This window comes from Cydia pomonella, chromosome 7, assembly GCF_033807575.1.
Source record: "Cydia pomonella isolate Wapato2018A chromosome 7, ilCydPomo1, whole genome shotgun sequence".
Classification (NCBI taxonomy): domain Eukaryota; kingdom Metazoa; phylum Arthropoda; class Insecta; order Lepidoptera; family Tortricidae; genus Cydia; species Cydia pomonella.
This window is the reverse complement of record NC_084709.1, coordinates 15,259,727-15,279,235: the sequence shown is the minus strand read 5'-3', so window position 1 is coordinate 15,279,235 and position 19,509 is coordinate 15,259,727. Positions and strand designations below refer to the sequence as shown.

At 35.8% G+C, this 19,509-nt stretch overlaps 1 protein-coding gene across 1 annotated transcript; it reads left to right on the top strand.

The window, feature by feature from the left end:
• The first annotated feature begins 3,041 nt into the window (after window positions 1–3,041).
• On the top strand, window positions 3,042–19,448 carry LOC133519914 (1-acyl-sn-glycerol-3-phosphate acyltransferase gamma-like). The gene is made up of 8 exons (XM_061854114.1): window positions 3,042–3,279; window positions 3,987–4,205; window positions 4,816–4,988; window positions 5,520–5,681; window positions 9,329–9,529; window positions 12,036–12,173; window positions 14,702–14,921; window positions 17,658–19,448. The coding sequence occupies exons 2-8, from the start codon at window positions 4,025–4,027 to the stop codon at window positions 17,732–17,734; spliced, it is 1,152 nt and encodes a 383-aa protein (XP_061710098.1). The 5' UTR covers window positions 3,042–3,279; window positions 3,987–4,024; the 3' UTR covers window positions 17,735–19,448.
• Window positions 19,449–19,509: the final 61 nt, after the last annotated feature.

Genomic DNA, 19,509 nt, shown 5'->3' with positions numbered 1-19,509 from the left:
ATTTCATGCCTTATAAATATTTACAATATACTTCTGCCAAACCACAGAGTGGTTTGTTGGCAGGCGAAGCTCCTATAATATGCAAGCTAGGTAGTCTATATGTTACTTATATTTTTATCTATTTAACCTCTTACCGCATGCGCAGCCCTATATGGCAGTTATAATATTCGATTCTATTGATAGCTATTAAAGTTTATTTTTAAACAGATATAATACTTTTGTTTACGACATGAAGTAAGGGGTTAACGGTACAATCTGATCATACAGTATAAAAATGCAGTGCATGTATACAATTTATAGCGGTTGTATTTTACCTTTTATTTTATTTAATAGATTATTGCTAAGTTTCTTTTTAAATGTTCGTTTTGTTATCCTTTTGGTCTTCAAATCCGATGGTAACTCGTTATAGATCATAGGGACTAAATATTTTCTACATCTCTGGCCAAAATAATTAGTAAAACTAGGTACTAGCAATTTATTATTATCTCTGTTTCTTATTAACCTTTGATTGACAATAGGTATTTTAAACTCATCATTATACATTTGTTCCATAGCTAAGAATAACGTGACTTTTTCATGAACTGTTAAAATTTTACATTCTAAGAAGAGTTGTTCATAGGTAGTACTTTTACTTTTAAATTTAGTTTATGTATTCAGCTGTGTCAAATGTACAATGTGTATGTGTAAAACTATTAAACTACCACGAATTAATAAACTAGTCGATATGAAATGTCATATAATTAGTAAGAAAATCAATGTCACTCACACATTCATAGTTAAGTTGCAACATGGCGTACAATAGGGTTGTTTCCATCTACAAATCTTAGGGCAGAATTGTATCCCAATAAATTATTTTGGATTATAAGAACATGTTAAACTACTTTTAGGGGACCTGTGATGACCATATTTTTGTAAATATTGAATTTAAAATATGCTTTGGCACACGTCACGTGACCAAACTCGAAACGTCATTGAAGATTCTGATGACGTCACAACTCTCGGATTGACACTGTTGACAGTTAGGCGATAAACAACAAATAACAAATGTCAGTTGACAGAACGTATCTTCTACGTGTGTATGTAGTTATGTGTCAAACCGTAAACTGTGACGTCACACAATTCTCAAAGAGCGTTTTGGGCGCGAAAGCATCTGTCAAAATATATTTTGTTAATTTAACATATTTAAAGCCGTTTTTAGTATAAAATTTGAATTTTAGGGCAACTTTTAGTTAATATAGAACGTAATATAAGCGTTTCAAAAATTGAAAACAACCCTATTACAGATATGCTTATGATTGGTAACAACTTTCCATACTAATAGGGTGATAACGGTTGACATTTCTAGAATGAATATATAATTTCAATGTAAACCTTCCCTTCCGTCCTCTTTTTCCGGATCCCGTCATTGTTATTTATTACCTATTGTGTACTTTAGTTACTCACCAGTTATGTATATGGTATTACATTTCAATGTCTATACATGTATGGTTTCTGGGGGCCTACCGCGAACCACGTTCGACGCCTCCCTATCACACTTACGTACGAATTTACAAGAGCGACAGAGAGGCAACACGTCGAACGTGGTTCGCGGTAGGTACTCTGGTTACACTTATTATTCTTATCCTTAATCATATACCTATCTACACTACAATGGCTTGTAGTGGACCATTGTGTACTGGTGGCTTACTAAAATCTATTCACATGAATTATGTATCACTATTTTCGAAAACCATGAAGCCTAAATGAAATAGAAATACGCAAACAAAACATGCGAGCCCCCATGACAAAGCAGGGGGCCTACCGCGAAAACCGAAATTCGCAATTTGCGGGGATCTTTCTCTTTTACTCTTATTAAGACGTAATTAGAGTGAGAGAGAAAAATGCCCGCAATTGACGAACTTCGATTTTCCCGGTAGTTTCCCTGTTGATTTGATGTGAGCTTGACAGATAAATGAGCACTGACGTTTTATTTTGTTTGGTTGGTCATAGTTTGCCATGCAAATTCCATACAAAAGTTTTTTTTCCTATCTACGTTGGCCTGTTCAACGTTGATATCTGTCAAATACAATACACAGACCGCGAAAACCGAAATTCGCAAATTGCGGGGATTTTTCTCTTTTACTCTCACTAAGATGTAATTAGAGTGACGGAGAAAAATGCCCGCAATTGAAGAACTTCGATTTTCGCGGTTATAGCACAGCTCAAAACTCAACGTTATCGTAATTACGATGCGATGACGATGATATAATAAATCATAAATCTCTGTTGTTGATGTTTGACGAAAACTCATAGAAATACAGCTAAAGTTTATAGTTAGAATGTAACAACAATACATGTTCTTCTTCTTCTTACAAATAGCAGCATCTCTACCGCTCCATTATGCTAATCGATGGTTTAGTAATGGAGTTTACGAATCATTGATTGTTTTTATGTTTAATAAATCCTATAGTTTGGTCTAGGACTGTCTCATTTCAAACCTAGTGGCGAGAATTATACTGTCTTTGTCTTGCGCTAGTAACAGCACCCAAAAGAAAGGGATGAGTAAAGTATTCCTGGTTCTTGTTCTCGCTGACATACAGGTTGCGTTTGCCAGGCTCACGGACTTATACCATGGCCAGGCTATAGGAACCAAATAGTTTTTTTTTTGCATAGATGGAAGGATCCTATAGATGTGCTATACGCGTGCGCCCGTGAGGGACAGAACATACGCAATGCGACAATATTAAAAACACCTTCTAACATCCCTGACAACATACCAAAAACAACCTACGTAATTTGGTCGGGTTATTTGTTGCCCACCATAAACCGCACCAAAATTTACGGTGGGGATTAAAAAATGAGACTGTGACAAGGACAAACAATAATAGCATTTTCTCTGCTACTCCTTCTGAAAGTTCTATTCTATTGCATCTCGTTCGGTCATCTGGCCCCTCCCCCTTCTTCTATATCAAGCTGTTTTCATTTTTTTTCTCGCTACGATTAATCGAAATCGAAACATCCGAAACCATATCATCGGACAACCCTACTTTACTTCGTTTCGTCTGCATTGGTCTGCATGCCCTTCATGCTTGCTTTCATTGCTGTCTGTCCAGTTCCAGTTTGGTTCGGCCAAAGAGCATATAATCACTACGTTCTTCGGCCAGCCTGTCTCACTCGCTCGGGGCGGTCAGTCAATCGTTTGTCATGTGCTAATGGTGAATCTCATCTAAATTCCGCAGTTTATTTTAGTGATTCGTTTTAATCTGTTTGATGAAATTTACCTACTGCATTTGGTAATCGGTAAGTACAGGACAAAATACTGTAATCCTGTTAGGGGAACGTATATTGTATAATATTGTCGACAGTAATAAAATTCGCGACGATGTATTTTGAACCGGAGGTTTGCTAATTTATTGTTATTTAAAGGTGTTTCTACTACGTATTAATAACATCAATTAAAATATTAACTGCAAGTTATGTTACATATGTTCATGCTACACTATATGTACTACAGTGGTATATTTATATGCCGCTTCTATGAATGAATGCCTCTCTATTAACTTTGTTGCTGTAAGCGGATGGAAACTGATATAAATAGTCCACACGCCATGTGCCAGTGCTTCACCGTGTGAGGAAACACTGTCTACCTTTTCCGACTTAACTTGATGTTGATAAACACAAACACAACATGATAATCGGCAAGGGAAACTACGAAAACTTCAAGGTTTCTGATCAGACGCGTATTACAAAGTATATAATACGAACATATCGAATTTTATGTACGTATTTTTATACTTTGTGCCTTGTGAGTAAGGTTGCAGAAATAAATTTACCTAAGCAAACTCTTCAATACAAAGTCCAGTCCAGTAATTCACAATACCAAACCACTTTAGGTTTCATTGTGTTTCTTTGTGTATTTTGACCAGTTGTATTATTACTGATATCTACTGTCCATACTTTTCTTATACTATTTTTAATCTAATTTGGCTCTAATACTTTTTTTCCAGATTTAATGACTGCAATAAGTAGCTGACAAATTTGTAAAATGATAAGTTTAGATATAATTAAACAGTCAACCTTCATCCATGTCTGTTTCGCCATATCCTACTTTACATCAGGGTTGGCCCTCAGCATGGTGCAGGCAACCCTTTGGTTCAGCCTCAGACCATTCAACAAAAGGTTGTACAGAAAGATAAACTACTATCTGGCATACTCTTTAAACAGCCGTAAGTTAACCTTAAAACTTGGAGGATTTAACAACTGGAGATATAAGGCTCTGTAATTTTCTGAACAAGACAGTTTGCTGATTTATGCAAGGGAGGGGCATGTCAAATGTAAAAACATCAGTCCATACAATAAATCTGACCATGGGCTGAGGTTTTTGACAGAGGGGTAAGCTCTTAAAAGCAACTCCGGTTGTTAAATCCTCCAAGCCTTAAAACAAATTATAAATAAGTTTAATATATCTTTAAAATATTAAATTCAACATTTTTACACTGCATGAATACTTTGAATCATTTCAGTATGAAATGTACATAAATACAAGAACAATTGTCTGTCAAATTTGAATCAAAGATGTGAAAATAGAATTGATATGGTTTTGTTTTAAAATCAAACAAAGCAACTCTGTCCCGTTTAATATAGTTCGTGTCATTCACGACAACGCATGCCTTGACTCGTAATGTCATGTTATTAAAGGTTAGATTTGACCAATCTGTGCGTCATCATGCATGACATGAACTATAATGATTTAAATTTCATTGTAGGTAATTAGTACTAATATTAGCTTAAGAATGCCTTCATATATTTTTTTAAATATAAACATGTTTTTTTCAGAGTTGGTGTTCATGTCACAATGGTGGGCAAGAACAAAAATGTCTGTGTATATAAAAAAAGATGAATATGAGAAGTATTATGGCAAAGAACATGGTTACCTGTTTATGAACCATAGCTTCGAAATAGACTGGTTAATGGGTTGGCATTTCTGTGATGTGATACAAGTTTTAGGGGTAAGTTTAACTAATAATATTTTAAAGGGAAATACTGACCTCTTATATTGGGGATTGTTATTGACGGTCTGTCAAGTTAATTTTCCTTTACAGGGTGCCTTGGATAACCTTCTAACCATCGAGAGGGCACCTAGGACCAGTCCAGAAAATTTACTGGGTATTAAAAAAAAGAAAAGTTCAATTATCTCGTAAACTACGAAAATTTTACTAGACCTATAAGTCCGTTTTCTGGACCAGACTAAGGTGCTCTGTTGGTGGTTAGAAGGTTATCCGTTAATACCGGACACCCGGTATATGCAGTACCCTTTTGCCCTTAAATTTATGAGTTAAACCTTGGTGGCTAGGTCTGTGATTGATAAAGTCTAAAATGTATACATACTATTGGGTGGTGTTTATTTATATGTATTAGTTTATATGTATATTAACTTTATTGTGTATATTTTAAGGCACAAAATCTAATGCATGTCAATACTAAAACCTGGGGATAATTTACCATGAGTTAATTCTCTCTTATGAGCTAAAATCTTTCAGAATTGCAAAGCATATGCAAAGAAGTCCATTCAGTACATGCCGCCCATTGGATGGATGTGGAAGTTCTCAGAATTCGTATTTTTGGAGAGGTCCTTTGATAAAGATAAGGAGATTATTAAGAAGCAGATTAAAGAAATATGTGACTATCCGGATCCAGTATGGGTGAGTCAATTATTTATACTTTTAACAATAAAATTACTGATGATAACTCTTACTACTACTACTACGAACATACTTCAATTACTTCAAAGTTCGCAGTTTACAGACATTTTTGATTAGTTACTGATAGTGTGACCTGTATTTTGTTTTTTATCTTAATCTCGTCTATAGTGAATCTGATTATTTTTTTTATCACTGATCAGAATGTTACGTTTGTTAAATTCGCGGTAACGGCACCGCGTAAATTAAATTCCAATTTGAGAATATCTACCTTTTGGTAGCCCTGTGATCTTTACCCTAGATTTATAAAACTTAGCAAATCTCTGTTAAATTTTGTCCCTTTCTAACAAATACAAATTTCAAAATGACGGATAAGAACAAACTATTTTCAAGGGCATCACAGGCATTTATGAATAATATGTAGTTCAACTCCAATTATATTTTTGTCACTTTTAATCATGGGGTAGAATATGGGACTCTTGTCTACTATTTTACGTATTTTGAATTCATTTATTTAAATACATATATCATGTTTTTTGTGTCTTATTTACATACAATACCTGACCCTAATAATACATACTGACGTAATTAAATTTATACAAATTTAACCTACATAAGTGTTTCACGGTCAAGAAAAACGTAGGTAACTGTTTTTTGTCTTATTAACCCATATCCAATTTGCCTTGAATCATTTTGATTCGAGAATCTTCTCATCAGCATTACATGTTGCGTAATATTCACCTTACCTCATACCTGTGAGGCCTGTAGTGCGTTGACCCTAACGGCACGATCGCGCAAACCAGACGCGGATACACCAATGGCCCAACGCTTACCAGGAGACTCGTCTTAGAATACCAATCTTGCTAATGTTCTCCGTTTATGTATTGTATTTACGTATCTTCGGGTCAAGTTATATTTGTTATAGTAAACTGTATTATGAATAATGTAGTAGATAATGGTACAGACTACTACAAGTTCGCAGGTTATCGTAATCACAGCAATTGCGTGTAATATATTGTTATATAAAAGCTATTATCGGTCTGTCTGTGGCGACGGCGCAAACTTTGACCGCACATGTTGAGTTGCAAAGCGGTCGATGACTTGGGGTAGTATTTTATCTAGGGTTCGGGCGCCTAAGGAATGTGATAATCAATAATTAGTATAATTACTTAGTAACAAGTGCTAAAGTAACCCTATCCCTCTGTCAGCTTTGTCTTTTCACTTTTATACTTCAATCGAAACTCCTAACTTACGGACATAGGTACCTACCGTTGGTGCGCTTATCAAATCTTATGATGCATGATTATCTGATTATAATTGAAACACTAATTAAATGGATACCAGATGTCATTGCTAGATATCAAACAAAAATAAAGGCGGAGTTGCCGGCATAGCTTACAGAAAACATACAACAGGATATCAAGAGAACAATCGTATTTTAATCTTTATTTATGAATAAGAAGTATGTTTTATCGCCGAGTACGAAAAACGAGCATAGTTTATGGTTGAGTAGGTTGTACAGAGAACATACAACGGGATATAAGAGTACAATCGTATTTTAATCTTAATTTATGAATAAGAAGTATTATGTACTATCGCCGAGTAAGAAAAACGAGTAAAGTTCATGGTTGAGTAGGTAGGTGGTAGGTATCTATTCATGTTTATGATATGTATATTACAAACTAGGGGCGTATTTACTATTTACCCTAGCTGAATTACACGATCAGTCGCGCGTGGCTATGGGGCGGCAGGGTAGTCAGTATCAATAATTAGTACAATTACTTAGTAAAAAATGCTAAAGTAACCCTATACCTCTGTTAGCTTTTTCTTTTCACTTTTATACTTCAAAAGAAACTCCTAACTTACGGACATACCTTACCTACCGTTGGTGCGCTTATCAAATCTTATGTCATGGTTAGGCATCAAACAAAAACAGACGCGGAGTTGCCGGCATAGCTTACAGAAAACATACAACAGGATATAAGAGTACAATCGTATTTTAATCTTTATTTACGAATAAATAGTATGTATTATCGCCGAGTAAGATTAACGAGCAAAGTTCATGGTTGAGTAGGTAGGTATCTATTCATGTTTAAGATACGTATGCTACGATTTTTCCTTTAAACTGGGGGCGTAATTACCCTAGCTGAATTTCACGGTCAGTTTCGCGTGGCGCCCCAAATCTTAAAATAGGCTAGTCAGCTAGTGCTTTTAATCGGTGAGGGCAAACATATAAATAACACCTAAAGGTTCAAAATGTGAATAAAAGGATGTGTAATTAATTATACTTTCAAGTATGAGAATTACCAGTAATTTACTAATTTCTACATATATTTTTACCGGTTTGCATTCCTTAGTGCAAAATGATTTTCGAAATAAGTCAAAAATTAAACGTAAAAGTATTTAATATTTTATATAATTGATGTTAATATTCAGGATGTTTTTCTCTAGAAATACATGAAACTTTAATGGGCTATTGTTTTCTCGGTCTCTGAAAAGCGACCTTCGTCTTTGTTTCGCTTATTCGGTTGACCTTGTTCAATACAGGTAATAAATTATATGTGCAAAAATGGTTAACGATTATTCGATATAACGTAGCTATAGAACATATCATCAGCAGTGATTGAAGTTTTGGATGCAACACCGCGGTATATAAAATAGACATAGAAATATTGATACGCCTTTAAGACGAATGTGGAGGACCCACGCGAAACCCTCTTTTCATACAAACGTATAGTCTTCATTTACCTCTCTGGATATTAACATTATTGAAAATATTTTGACATAATTTGTTCAATAACAACCACAGCTATGCCCCTACGTTTGATTTTTAGGGTTCCGTACCACGTTCCAGCTGACATATATGTATAGGTTAGATGACAAATTTTTATTAATGGTATCAATATCAATCGATCAGAGCCCCTAGTGTAAATTTATTCTATAGCGGAACGTGACGTACGCGTTTGCGTCAAGTCTCATTTTGTATGGGATTTAGAAACAGCACGCCAAGCGGGACGTTTTGGAAACTCTAAATCCCATACAAAATGAGACTTAACGCAAACGTGTACGTCACTTTTCGATATCGAATAAATTTATCTAGGGGTACAGGTTTGTTTCTAGAACCAAATGTCTAGGGACCCATTGCATGAAAGCAATACAAAAGTCAGAAATCATAGTTAAAGTCCGACAGTCGTGCGACGTCACGATCACTGAGAGCCCATATTGAAGTATGGAAAACAAGAAAATTGCGATTTTGTCGGTGAAATATATATTGCGTTTATGTGTATATAATTGCTATGCAATCAGTTGCAGTTTTTTGGATAAAATGTAAGGAATCGAACTTTTTCCCTTTTTATTAAATTTTGGAAGTTTCAGGCCCTGTATTTTTTATTATTTCCATATCTTATTTTAATATCTACATTATTGCCATAAATTGCTCATTTGCTATCTATTTTACTAGATTTTGTTATAAAATTCTACATGCGTCATCATCCCTATTACATTGTATTGTAGTAATTAATACTACAAGTAGGACTGTGGTCCTTATGAGGGGAGGGGTACATATGTCTCCCAATCATGTTGGTTAGCAATATTTTGATTTTAGCCCGGTGGTAGCATAATTTTAAACATCACTTTTTAATGGTTTCCAGCTATTGATGACTCCCGAAGGAACTCGTTTCACAAAGAAGAAACACGAGGCCTCCCTAAAGTTCGCCAAGGAGAAAAACCTGCCTCTCCTCAAACATCACCTGACGCCTCGGACGCGAGGGTTCACCACCAGCCTGCCGCACTTCAGGGGGAAGATTCCAGCTATTTACAACATTCAGCTGGCATTTGACAGAGATGCTAAGGTACTTACTATTTATTACATTTTATTTACTAAGTCTAAAAAGGTAGGTAAAATCTGCATAATATTTTTCAACTATTTATTTGCCCAAATCTGACATCTTTTATCTGTTCTATGCTTAAACTATAAGTACCTGTCAAAGTTTTGCACCGGGCACAATCAAAAAGGCAAGAATGACCGCTTCTCCATACATGCGTAGTTCTCATCTTCCTTTTTAGGGTTCAGTAGCCAAATGGCAAAAAACGGAACCCTTATAGATTCGTCATGTCCGTCTGTCTGTCCGATTATGTCACCGCCACTTTTTTCCGAAACTATAAGAGCTATACTTGGTCAAACTTGGTAAGTAGCTGTATTATACGAACCGCATTAGGATGTTTACACAAAAATAGAAAAAAAACAATAAATTTTGGGGGTCCCCATACTTAGAACTGAAACTCAAAAAATCTTTTTTCATCAAACCCATACGTGTGGGGTATCTATGGATAGGTCTTTAAAAATGATATTGAGGTTTCTAATATCATTTTTTTCTAAGCTGAATAGTTTGCGCAAGAGACACTTCCAAACTGGTAAAATGTGTGCCCCCCCCCCCCGTAACTTCTAAAATAACAGAATGAAAAATCAAAAAAAAAAATATGATATACATTGCCATGCAAACTTCCACCGAAAATTGGTTTGAACGAGATCTAGTAAGTAGTTTTTTTTTAATACGTCATAAAATTTAAAAAATAATAATTTTTTCATCAAACTCATACGTGTGGGGTATCTATGGATAGGTCTTCAAAAATGATATTTAGATTCCTAATATCATTTTTTTTCTAAACTGAATAGTTTGCGCGAGAGACACTTCCAAAGTGAAAAAATGTGTGTCCCCCCCCCCCCCCCCCCCCTGTAACTTCAAAAATAACAGAATGAAAAATCTAAAAAAAATATATGATATACATTACCATGCAAACTTCCACCGAAAATTGGTTTGAACGAGATCTAGTAAGTAGTTTTTTTGAATACGTCATAAATGGTACGGAACCCTTCATCGGCGAGTCCGACTCGCACTTGGCCGCTTTTTGGATATTAACATTACACATTTGGCACATATTCATATATTTTTAATTATTATAAGAGTTAAAAAGGACTATGAATGAATTTTGTGTTTCGCTCCGAAATCTTAGAATAGGTAATCAAAAGAAGTGAAACCAAGGGGCATAACCATGCTTAATATGCATTAAATTGTGTAAACGTCTTTTCCATAATGTAAATATCCAGGGAGGAAAATGGGGATTATGTTTGTATGGAGAAGTGGTCGTCCATTATCCTCTTAACGTAAATATGGCGCCGGCTACGTCATCCCATGCTAGGATTAAAGACGGTTCACAGCGGACGGACAAATCGCCCTTTTATGTACAATCTAAACTAGTATTTTGCACTTGTAAGTAATATCTTATAATTTAACATAATCTACTAAGTACTTATGTGTTTTTAATTTCTAAAAAAAACTTGAACTACAGCACGGCTAGCATAACAATTAGCAAGCCAATAAACACACTATGCGCATACAAAATCTTGGATTTTTAAACACGTGTCCGTAATAAATATACTCATAAATTAATATTAATACAGGTTAATGATAAGTACATAACTGGCTATAATTAAGCTCTTGCCGAGTTATTTGAAAACATCAAATCTCAGCATTAGCTGTTGGGAAACCTAACCCTCCTGCATGCAAAATTACATGCAGAGAGTATTAGGTCAAGTGACCATCGCTTAACTTATAAAAAAGCGGCCAAGTGCGAGTCGGACTCGCCCATGAAGGGTTCCGTACCATTTATAACGTATTATAAAAACTACTTACTAGATCTCATTCAAACCAATGTTCGGTGGAAGTTTGCATGGCAATGTATATCATATATTTTTTTTAGATTTTTCATTCTGTTATTTTAGAAGTTACAGGGGGGGGGGGGACATACATTTTTTTACTTTGGAAGTGTCTCTCGCGCAAACTATTCAGTTTAGAAAAAAATGATATTAGAAACCTCAATATCATTTTTAAAGACCTATCCATAGATACCCCACACGTATGGGTTTGATGAAAAAAGATTTTTTGAGTTTCAGTTCTAAGTATGGGGAACCCCCAAAATGTATTGTTTTTTTTTTTTCTATTTTTGTGTAAAAATCTTAATGCGGTTCATAGAATACATCTACTTACCAAGTTTGAACAGTATAGCTCTTATAGTTTCGGAAAAAAGTGGCTGTGACATAATCGGACAGACAGACGGACATGACGAATCTATAAGGGTTCCGTTTTTTTGCCAGTTGGCTACGGAACCCTAAAAACACCAATTAAACCTTAAATAATGTATCGAAATGATCGCGTGGTCTTTCTTCCGTATCGATTTCGATTCGATGCTTTTTAAATACCGATAAAGGTCGTTATCCTCGCTACGGGCCCTGCAGTGTTGGGTGTGTTCGTTTGTGTTCTATTTAGAATTTTAAAATAAATTGGAGTTTTTGTCTAGAACCCCCCGACCATAACGAGCCTGCTGTACGGCAAGCAAGTTCACGCCCACTTGTACATCGAGCGGATCCCCGTGGAAAACGTCCCCGAAGATGAGGCGGCGGCCTCGCAGTGGGTGCACGATTTATTCGTCGTCAAGGTAAGTTTTTAAATGCCATTAAATTGTTTATCGTATTTGTTAAAAGAAAATAGGTAATACCAATTGGCTTGATTAAACCTCGCCAAAGTTAAAGACAACATCAAAATAAGAGTCTTCGCGGTAATAATCTTAATTTTGTGCTATCTATACACGTGACATAATCGAATTAAACATTATAACCTGATATTTTTGCGCGGATGAACTGCGGTTTGTGTGACTAGGCTGCGATGTAGGTATGTACCCAATTGTAGTAGATAGTTATCGGTATAAGTGAAGAATACCTTCATAATTATTTCCCAAAATTGCGTTATCAATCACGACATAATCTCGTGAGACGTTTTGACTTTTAGCAACGGGATTAATTTTAATCGGAGATACTGCAACCATAAATTAGTAATCGATATTTAGATAACCTTTAAGAGTTTTCGCGTTGTTATAATTTGCCTACTTAATAAATATAAAATATATTATTCGTTAACATAACGATAGTTCAGGCAGTGCTAAAATTTTGTTTCTAATATGCGATCTCTATCACCGAATTAGGCCCTTTCTATACAGCGATTAATTGCAGCAATAGGTATAGTCGCGATGCGGGAGCAGTAGTAGTAATAATTATAGTTTATGTGCCTGCTACGTAATGATAGGCATTAAAATACGAGTGTAGGTTTATGAAACGAATGAAATGAGTTTTATCAAAGGATCACACGAGTATTTTATTGCCTAATTATATACAGTTACATACACTGCTTGGGGTCCCCGAGAAAATCACCAACCTCATTAAGGCTATCTACAAGAATTACTCTTGTAGAGTGACGCACAATGGCCTCGTCTCGGAGGATATTCCAGTGACTGCGGGTGTGCGACAAGGGTGTCTTCTTTCTCCTCTCCTCTTCCTTGTTGTTCTCGATGGCATCATGCATCACACGATCGACAATAAGCGCCGCGGCATAGAGTGGGGACTCTCCAACGTCTTAGAAGATCTGGACTATGCCGATGACCTATGCCTGCTGAGCCACACACGCGCTGATATGCAAGCCAAGCTGGACGACCTTCGAAGTGAGGCAATGAAGACGGGACTCTAAAGTTAACATCCGGAAGACCCAAGAGATGAGGTGCAGGGCGGCAAGTACCGCGCCGCTCCTTATTGGCACAGGCTGTGGAGCAAGACCACAAATTTACTTACCTCGGGAGCGTCGTGTCAGAAACTGGAGGGACCGAAGAAGACATCGCTTCGAGAATAGCCAAAGCAAGAGCAATCTTCGCACGGCTCCGACCCGTATGGCAATCAAGAAAACTGACTCGGAGAGTCAAGCTCAGAATATTCCGATCAAACGTAAAAACCGTATTGCTATATGGATGCGAGACGTGGAAGGTTACAAAAGACATCTCGCGCCAGCTACAAGTCTGTGTTAACCGCCGCATTCTCGGTGTATACTGGCCCGAGAAAATCTCTAATGCCAGCCTCTGGAGATGCTGCAATGAAACCCCGATCGACCAGCAGATCAAGCGCCGGAAATGGAGTTGGATTGGGCAAACACTCCGAAGGGATCCTAAACACATACCGAGGCAAGCCCTAGACTGGAATCCCCAAGGAAAAAGGAAACGTTGCCGTCCAAAGCAGACCTGGCGCCGGACTATAATTGCAGAGGCGAAGGCTATTGGGAAGACTTGGAGCGAACTCAAGCACGAAGCTCAAGACCGATCCAGATGGCGGCGCACTGTGGACGCCCTCGGTCCCATCTAGGGGACATAGGACAATAAGTCAAGACATACACTGCTTTATCTACATAAATATCATAAGCTTCAACAAAACATTTTATAAACTAATTAAAATTCAAACTAAACGTCAAATAGCGGTAATGAGAACTTTTTCGTACATGTCACGCATCCGTTGTTTTTTTTTTAATTCAGAGACAAACTAGAGTTGGGGTCCGACTGCCATATCGTGCGATATCAAGTAATATGCAAGATTTGTCAACTTGTTTGCAACTGACACTTCATTTCGAATAAACTGTCGTCTCGACTGATATTAGAATAGAGGCCAAATCAAATTTCATTTTTTTTTCTCAGAGATGTTTTAAATTTGCATTTAATGGGGGTATTACTGCAATGTTCTGTCGTCAGAGTGTAGCACTAGCACCTATCGTAAACCATAGAGTAACTTATACATATCTATTGTGCCTTAAACTGTTTTTGCATAGATATAATATTCCTAAAGATGGCGTCTAAGCCAGCTGTCACCGTAACCTCACACAATAGCCACATTTTTATGTACGAATAACAATGAGTAACCAGACGTTGTGACCATAAAATATGCAAGTTAGTATAACGGGTTAGCACTAATTTAGTACCACCACGTTAACACGTTATTATATCGTGATATAGCAAAGCAAGTAGCGCCTGATGCAATAAATTATAAAGAAAATTAAAAGGTAAATCAGCGCGCGTTTGTATGCAAAAAATCGCAGTATGTATACGAGCCCTTAGCAAATACACATACACACACAATCTTGTTATCCTCTTTTCAGGACAAAATGGCGGAATCCTTCCACAACACGGGCGACTTCTTCCTAGAGTCGGGCGTAGAACGGATCGAGCCGTTCCAGCACCCTATCCGGATCTACTCGCTCATCAACACGCTCGGCTGGGCCGTGATCACGCTCACACCAATGATGTACTACCTCATGGGACTGTTACTTAGTGGGAGACTGTTGTACTTCTCCATTGGTGTCGCTATATTTTTTGGATGTAAGTATAATCAGATTCCGTCATTCCACTGCTGGACATAGGTCTCTCTCATGGCATCGCTCGATCTTCAGCTCACCTCCTCCGATCCCTGCCTGTTGCCACACGAATATCACCTCACTTAGTTACGTTACAGGGCGCCGTAATATGTAAGTATATTCTAAATTATAATCTATAGCACTAGGCGTGCTGCTAGCCTAGCTACGTAATTTTATGGTGCTGGGATTATATTTGCGCTGTTACTATGTCACGGATCTGTATATGCCACACAGTATAGGCAGCGCTGTTCCTTGAAGTATCCATTTATTCTGGAGATAAGTTCCGTCGAAATTGTATACCATAAGCACAAGACATACTTCTACATTGATTCAAGGACATATACAGATACTCGACCCGTTGGCGACCCTAATATACACCTACGTTTTACTAAACGACTGTTTAACTAATTTATCTTTTATTAGGGGATAATTATATAAATCGTGCTTTCTATTTGCTCACGTCCGACGTTAGCATAAAGCGCGGGAAACCTTTGTCTCATATTAGAAATATTATAGGTACTCGAAATACTGTCATTACACCTGTATCGTTATCGTTAATTATATCATTGAAAGGTACTCTGTGACCGCCTGATCGATAAAACTATTATTCTTTGTCATACTGTCTTCGCGCGCGCGAGCTTCATACGATAGTTATCTTATCTAAGTAATTCATATTTAATCTCTTACTGAACTGCAAATTAGTAGAAATGTTGTTTTTAAGAACTGTCGAGTATTTTCCACAAAACGTAAATCTAACAATATTATTTAACCTAGGTAGGTATTTAACATACCTAAATTACATTCCTAGTACCTAATCAAAATGATTGTTATAGTACTACCGTACATTATACCGCAGTTTACGATAAGACGGTGATTTTATTAAATTATCGATAGGCCGTCTCGTGAGTCACGTGTAGATATTAGCTTCCGCTAAATTAATATTATTAACTTAATTAGATTATTAGTAACTAAACATACCGCCTAAATAATGATAACATGATTTCAAAGTCTAATTTTCTATTCAATCGTGATATTGATATGTGCAGGTGTGTAATCTACCTGCACATATGATTATATCAATGATTTGTTTCGTATCTGTCTGGCTTTGATTATAGAAATAAGGCTGATGGTCGCAGAGTTCTTTTATGTACTGTGAGTAATTTAGTGTTATGCAACTAACGGTCAACTGTATAGGTCTGTGTATGATAAAAATCCTTACCGAATTTTTAATAATCTTTTTCCTTTTTTAGAACGTTTTTTCTGCCCCAGGTTTACAAGACGCCTGATTTATTTTATTTTATTATTATTAAGGTTTGCCAACAGGTGTAATAGTAATAGATATTAAAACTTATTGAACATATGACAGTAAAAACAAATTGCTCGAGTATTCACCCAATAACATGCAAACACAACATGCATATGAAAGTAATTGCTTACATAAATCTTAAACTAAGTAGTTTACAATCAGTTCTTGCTTCTATTATAAGCAGTAAATATAAGCACTTAAATTGCATTGAGTATTATATTAACAAATTGTATCAAGTTTTGTAAGATATATTTAGCAATTTTAAAAATAAGACCTATTGGAACTTACAAGGAAGGGTACCCAACTGTCCGACTCCGATTTGATTCATTTTGATATATGTTATAGAGTAGTCTAAAATAACGGACACATATTTTTTTTTAGCTGCCCAAACTCAACCTATTGGGAGAAATTGTCCTCCAAAGTACTAAAAAGTTACTAAATCTTCTAACTGCTATAGAAAGCGATGCTCAAGCATCTTGCTAGTTAATGGCTGGTTTGAGTATATGTTTGAAAGCAGCAAAAAATAATGAGCACGTGTTTTGTTATATCGGCTAAAACTCATTTTTTCCTAAAAAAATCGACATTCGAAGTTTTATGATATCTTATCACTATAGTTACACATAAAGACGGGTGTTTTTTTAGGAAAACTTGAGTTAAAGCAGATATAACAAAACACGTGTACATTATTTTTTCCTGCTCTCAAACATATACTCAAACAAGCCATTAACTAGCAAGTTGCTTGAGCATCACTTTCTATAGGAGTTAGAAGATTTAGTAACTTTTTAGTACTTTGGAGGACAATTTCTCCCAATAGGTTGAGTTTGGGCAGCTAAAAAAAAATACGTGTCCGTTATTTTAGACTACTCTCTATAACATATATCAAAATGAATCAAATCGGAGTCGGACAGTTGGGTACCCTTCCTTGTTAGTCAATTTGTTCAAGAATGTCCCTATAATATTTAATTATTTATTAAAAAAAAAGTAGATTTAATAGTAAAATTTATGAAAATAGTAGGCAACTACACTATTTTAAAAGTAACAATTGGCCTTGAGTTTTTGACCATTATACACATATAGGTATGATAGGTTAATTATATTCTGAACTCTAAAAATTTAGTTATTTTGGGCATACTCGCTTAATTATTTCTGTAAAAATTGCGTCATTCTTTAACGCACACATTTTATGGATGGTGGGTTAAAAGAAAGAAATTGGGTGGGTTAAGAGAGAAATTTGAGTTCACTTCTAAATTAATTTGTTTGATTATTTTTTGTTAAAAAAAGTGAAACGTAAAAATGCTACTTTATGAACGGATTGTGGTTAAAAGTAGGGTGGCTCTGGTTCTGCTAGGTCACTATAATTGCAGAAATATTAATGTATGTATTCTTTTGTTTCAGTTTACGTCATCTTGCAGAAGTCTATAGGCATGTCAAAAATTAGCCAAGGCTCATCTTATGGGACTGAAAAGAAATAAACGTTACATTATATTGTTACAGTATTCACAAGGAATATTATAGTTTATACTATAAAATCAAATAACGAAAATTCTTTATATATGTTTTATACAGTTAACAATCGGCCTTTTATAGGTGTGTTTAACTTGGTATTGTAGCTGTAAATGTTGCAATACAAAACACAACGGTATTCTATTCGTAGTTGTATTATATTTGGTGATATCGTAAGGGGCTTAACTGTTACATTTGATTGTTTCGACCAAGCATTTAATTTAATACTTGGGGAAATGGGAAATTTAAAAAAAGCTACCTTTTAATTTTAATTGACACGGTTTAGTTTTGGTTACATTCTACTTAGAATTCTAAGGAGTACCTTCTATAAATTCTAGTAACAGATGATTGTCCACAGACATATGTATACATGTATATGATATGTATGGTAAAAATAAATAACTAAACCAAAAAGAAAATATACTATGTAAAAGTGTGGACTCTTGTCTTGATTACACGTACCAAATACAGTGGTGAGAGAGTCCCTCGGCCGAGTGCTCGGTTCGTGTGTACTCGGCCTAGTACTCCAGTAAAATGACGAACGAGTCACTCGGACCTTGTTTTGTTTACTAGTCCGAGTGGCCGCCCCCGCACTCCTCTCAGCATGCTCTGTGCCGACTCGCTCGCCACTCGATAGGGATGGACACGACCACTCGTCAGTAGCAAGTGAGGTTGTTGTATTTTTTTTTCTTTTTGCTCATGAAAGTGAACCGACTCGTCAGGAAAAGCAAAATGCGTGTATTATACCTGATTACGCTCCCTACTCTCTCGGCCGAGTACCAATTTGCTGTCTCTCTGTACTCGGTACGTGTGATCAAGGCATTCGAATACTTGGTGATATCATTTCTGAGCGGAATAGGGCTTAAAATGTTCTAAATCTGTTTTATAAAACATGTTTTAAATTTCCCACCTAAGTTTTTTTATAGTCTATTTATTAAAAGCGAGTGATCCGAAACAGTGGATGCAATTAACTATTTCAATCTACTTATCGATTTGCTGAAAGCATTCCTTACATTACAAGTGAGGAATCACTTCTCGCACAGTGTTTTACTACCTATAGCACAAATTCCCGAGGTGGGATCTTTTTAGTTTGAAAACTTCACCCATTCTAGCTAAGCTGAATCTTAAAGACTGATACATATGTCCTTTCAGGGCAGGTTTTTTTGTAATACATCAATATAATTGCATCCACATAGTTTCGCGATGGGGGAATAATTATTCACGTAGTATTTTTATAGATTCATAGTACCCTTCGATTTTTTTTTAGAATAAGACTTGTGATGTTTGAAATTGTCCAACTGGAAATGACATTTTAACTCTTTTATTTTGTTATTCAACGATTTTAGGAATATATCAGTGAGTTTGGTCAAATGCCAACAGTATTTTAGAAAGTTAAACAAACCAATTTTAAAGGTTTTGGAGTTAGGTATGCCATTTACTTTTTTCTGAAAATGGTTTACAAATCCGTGCGCAAATATTTTCTAATGTCTACCTAACGTTATTAAGTAAGATAGTTTTGGCATAAATAAAGCGAAAAATGTTGAAATAAAAATGTAGGTGCTTGTCTACCTATACCCTATTTTTGTAATCATGTCATTACCGTAAAAAGCACAAGATTTGTGATAGATTATTTGTATCATTATTGTGTTTATTTATTGTTTTTATTATATGGTTACAATCTTGGACTGTAGTTTTTTTAAATCCCATATACAATAAATCAAACATAATCCTTGTGTAAATTGAA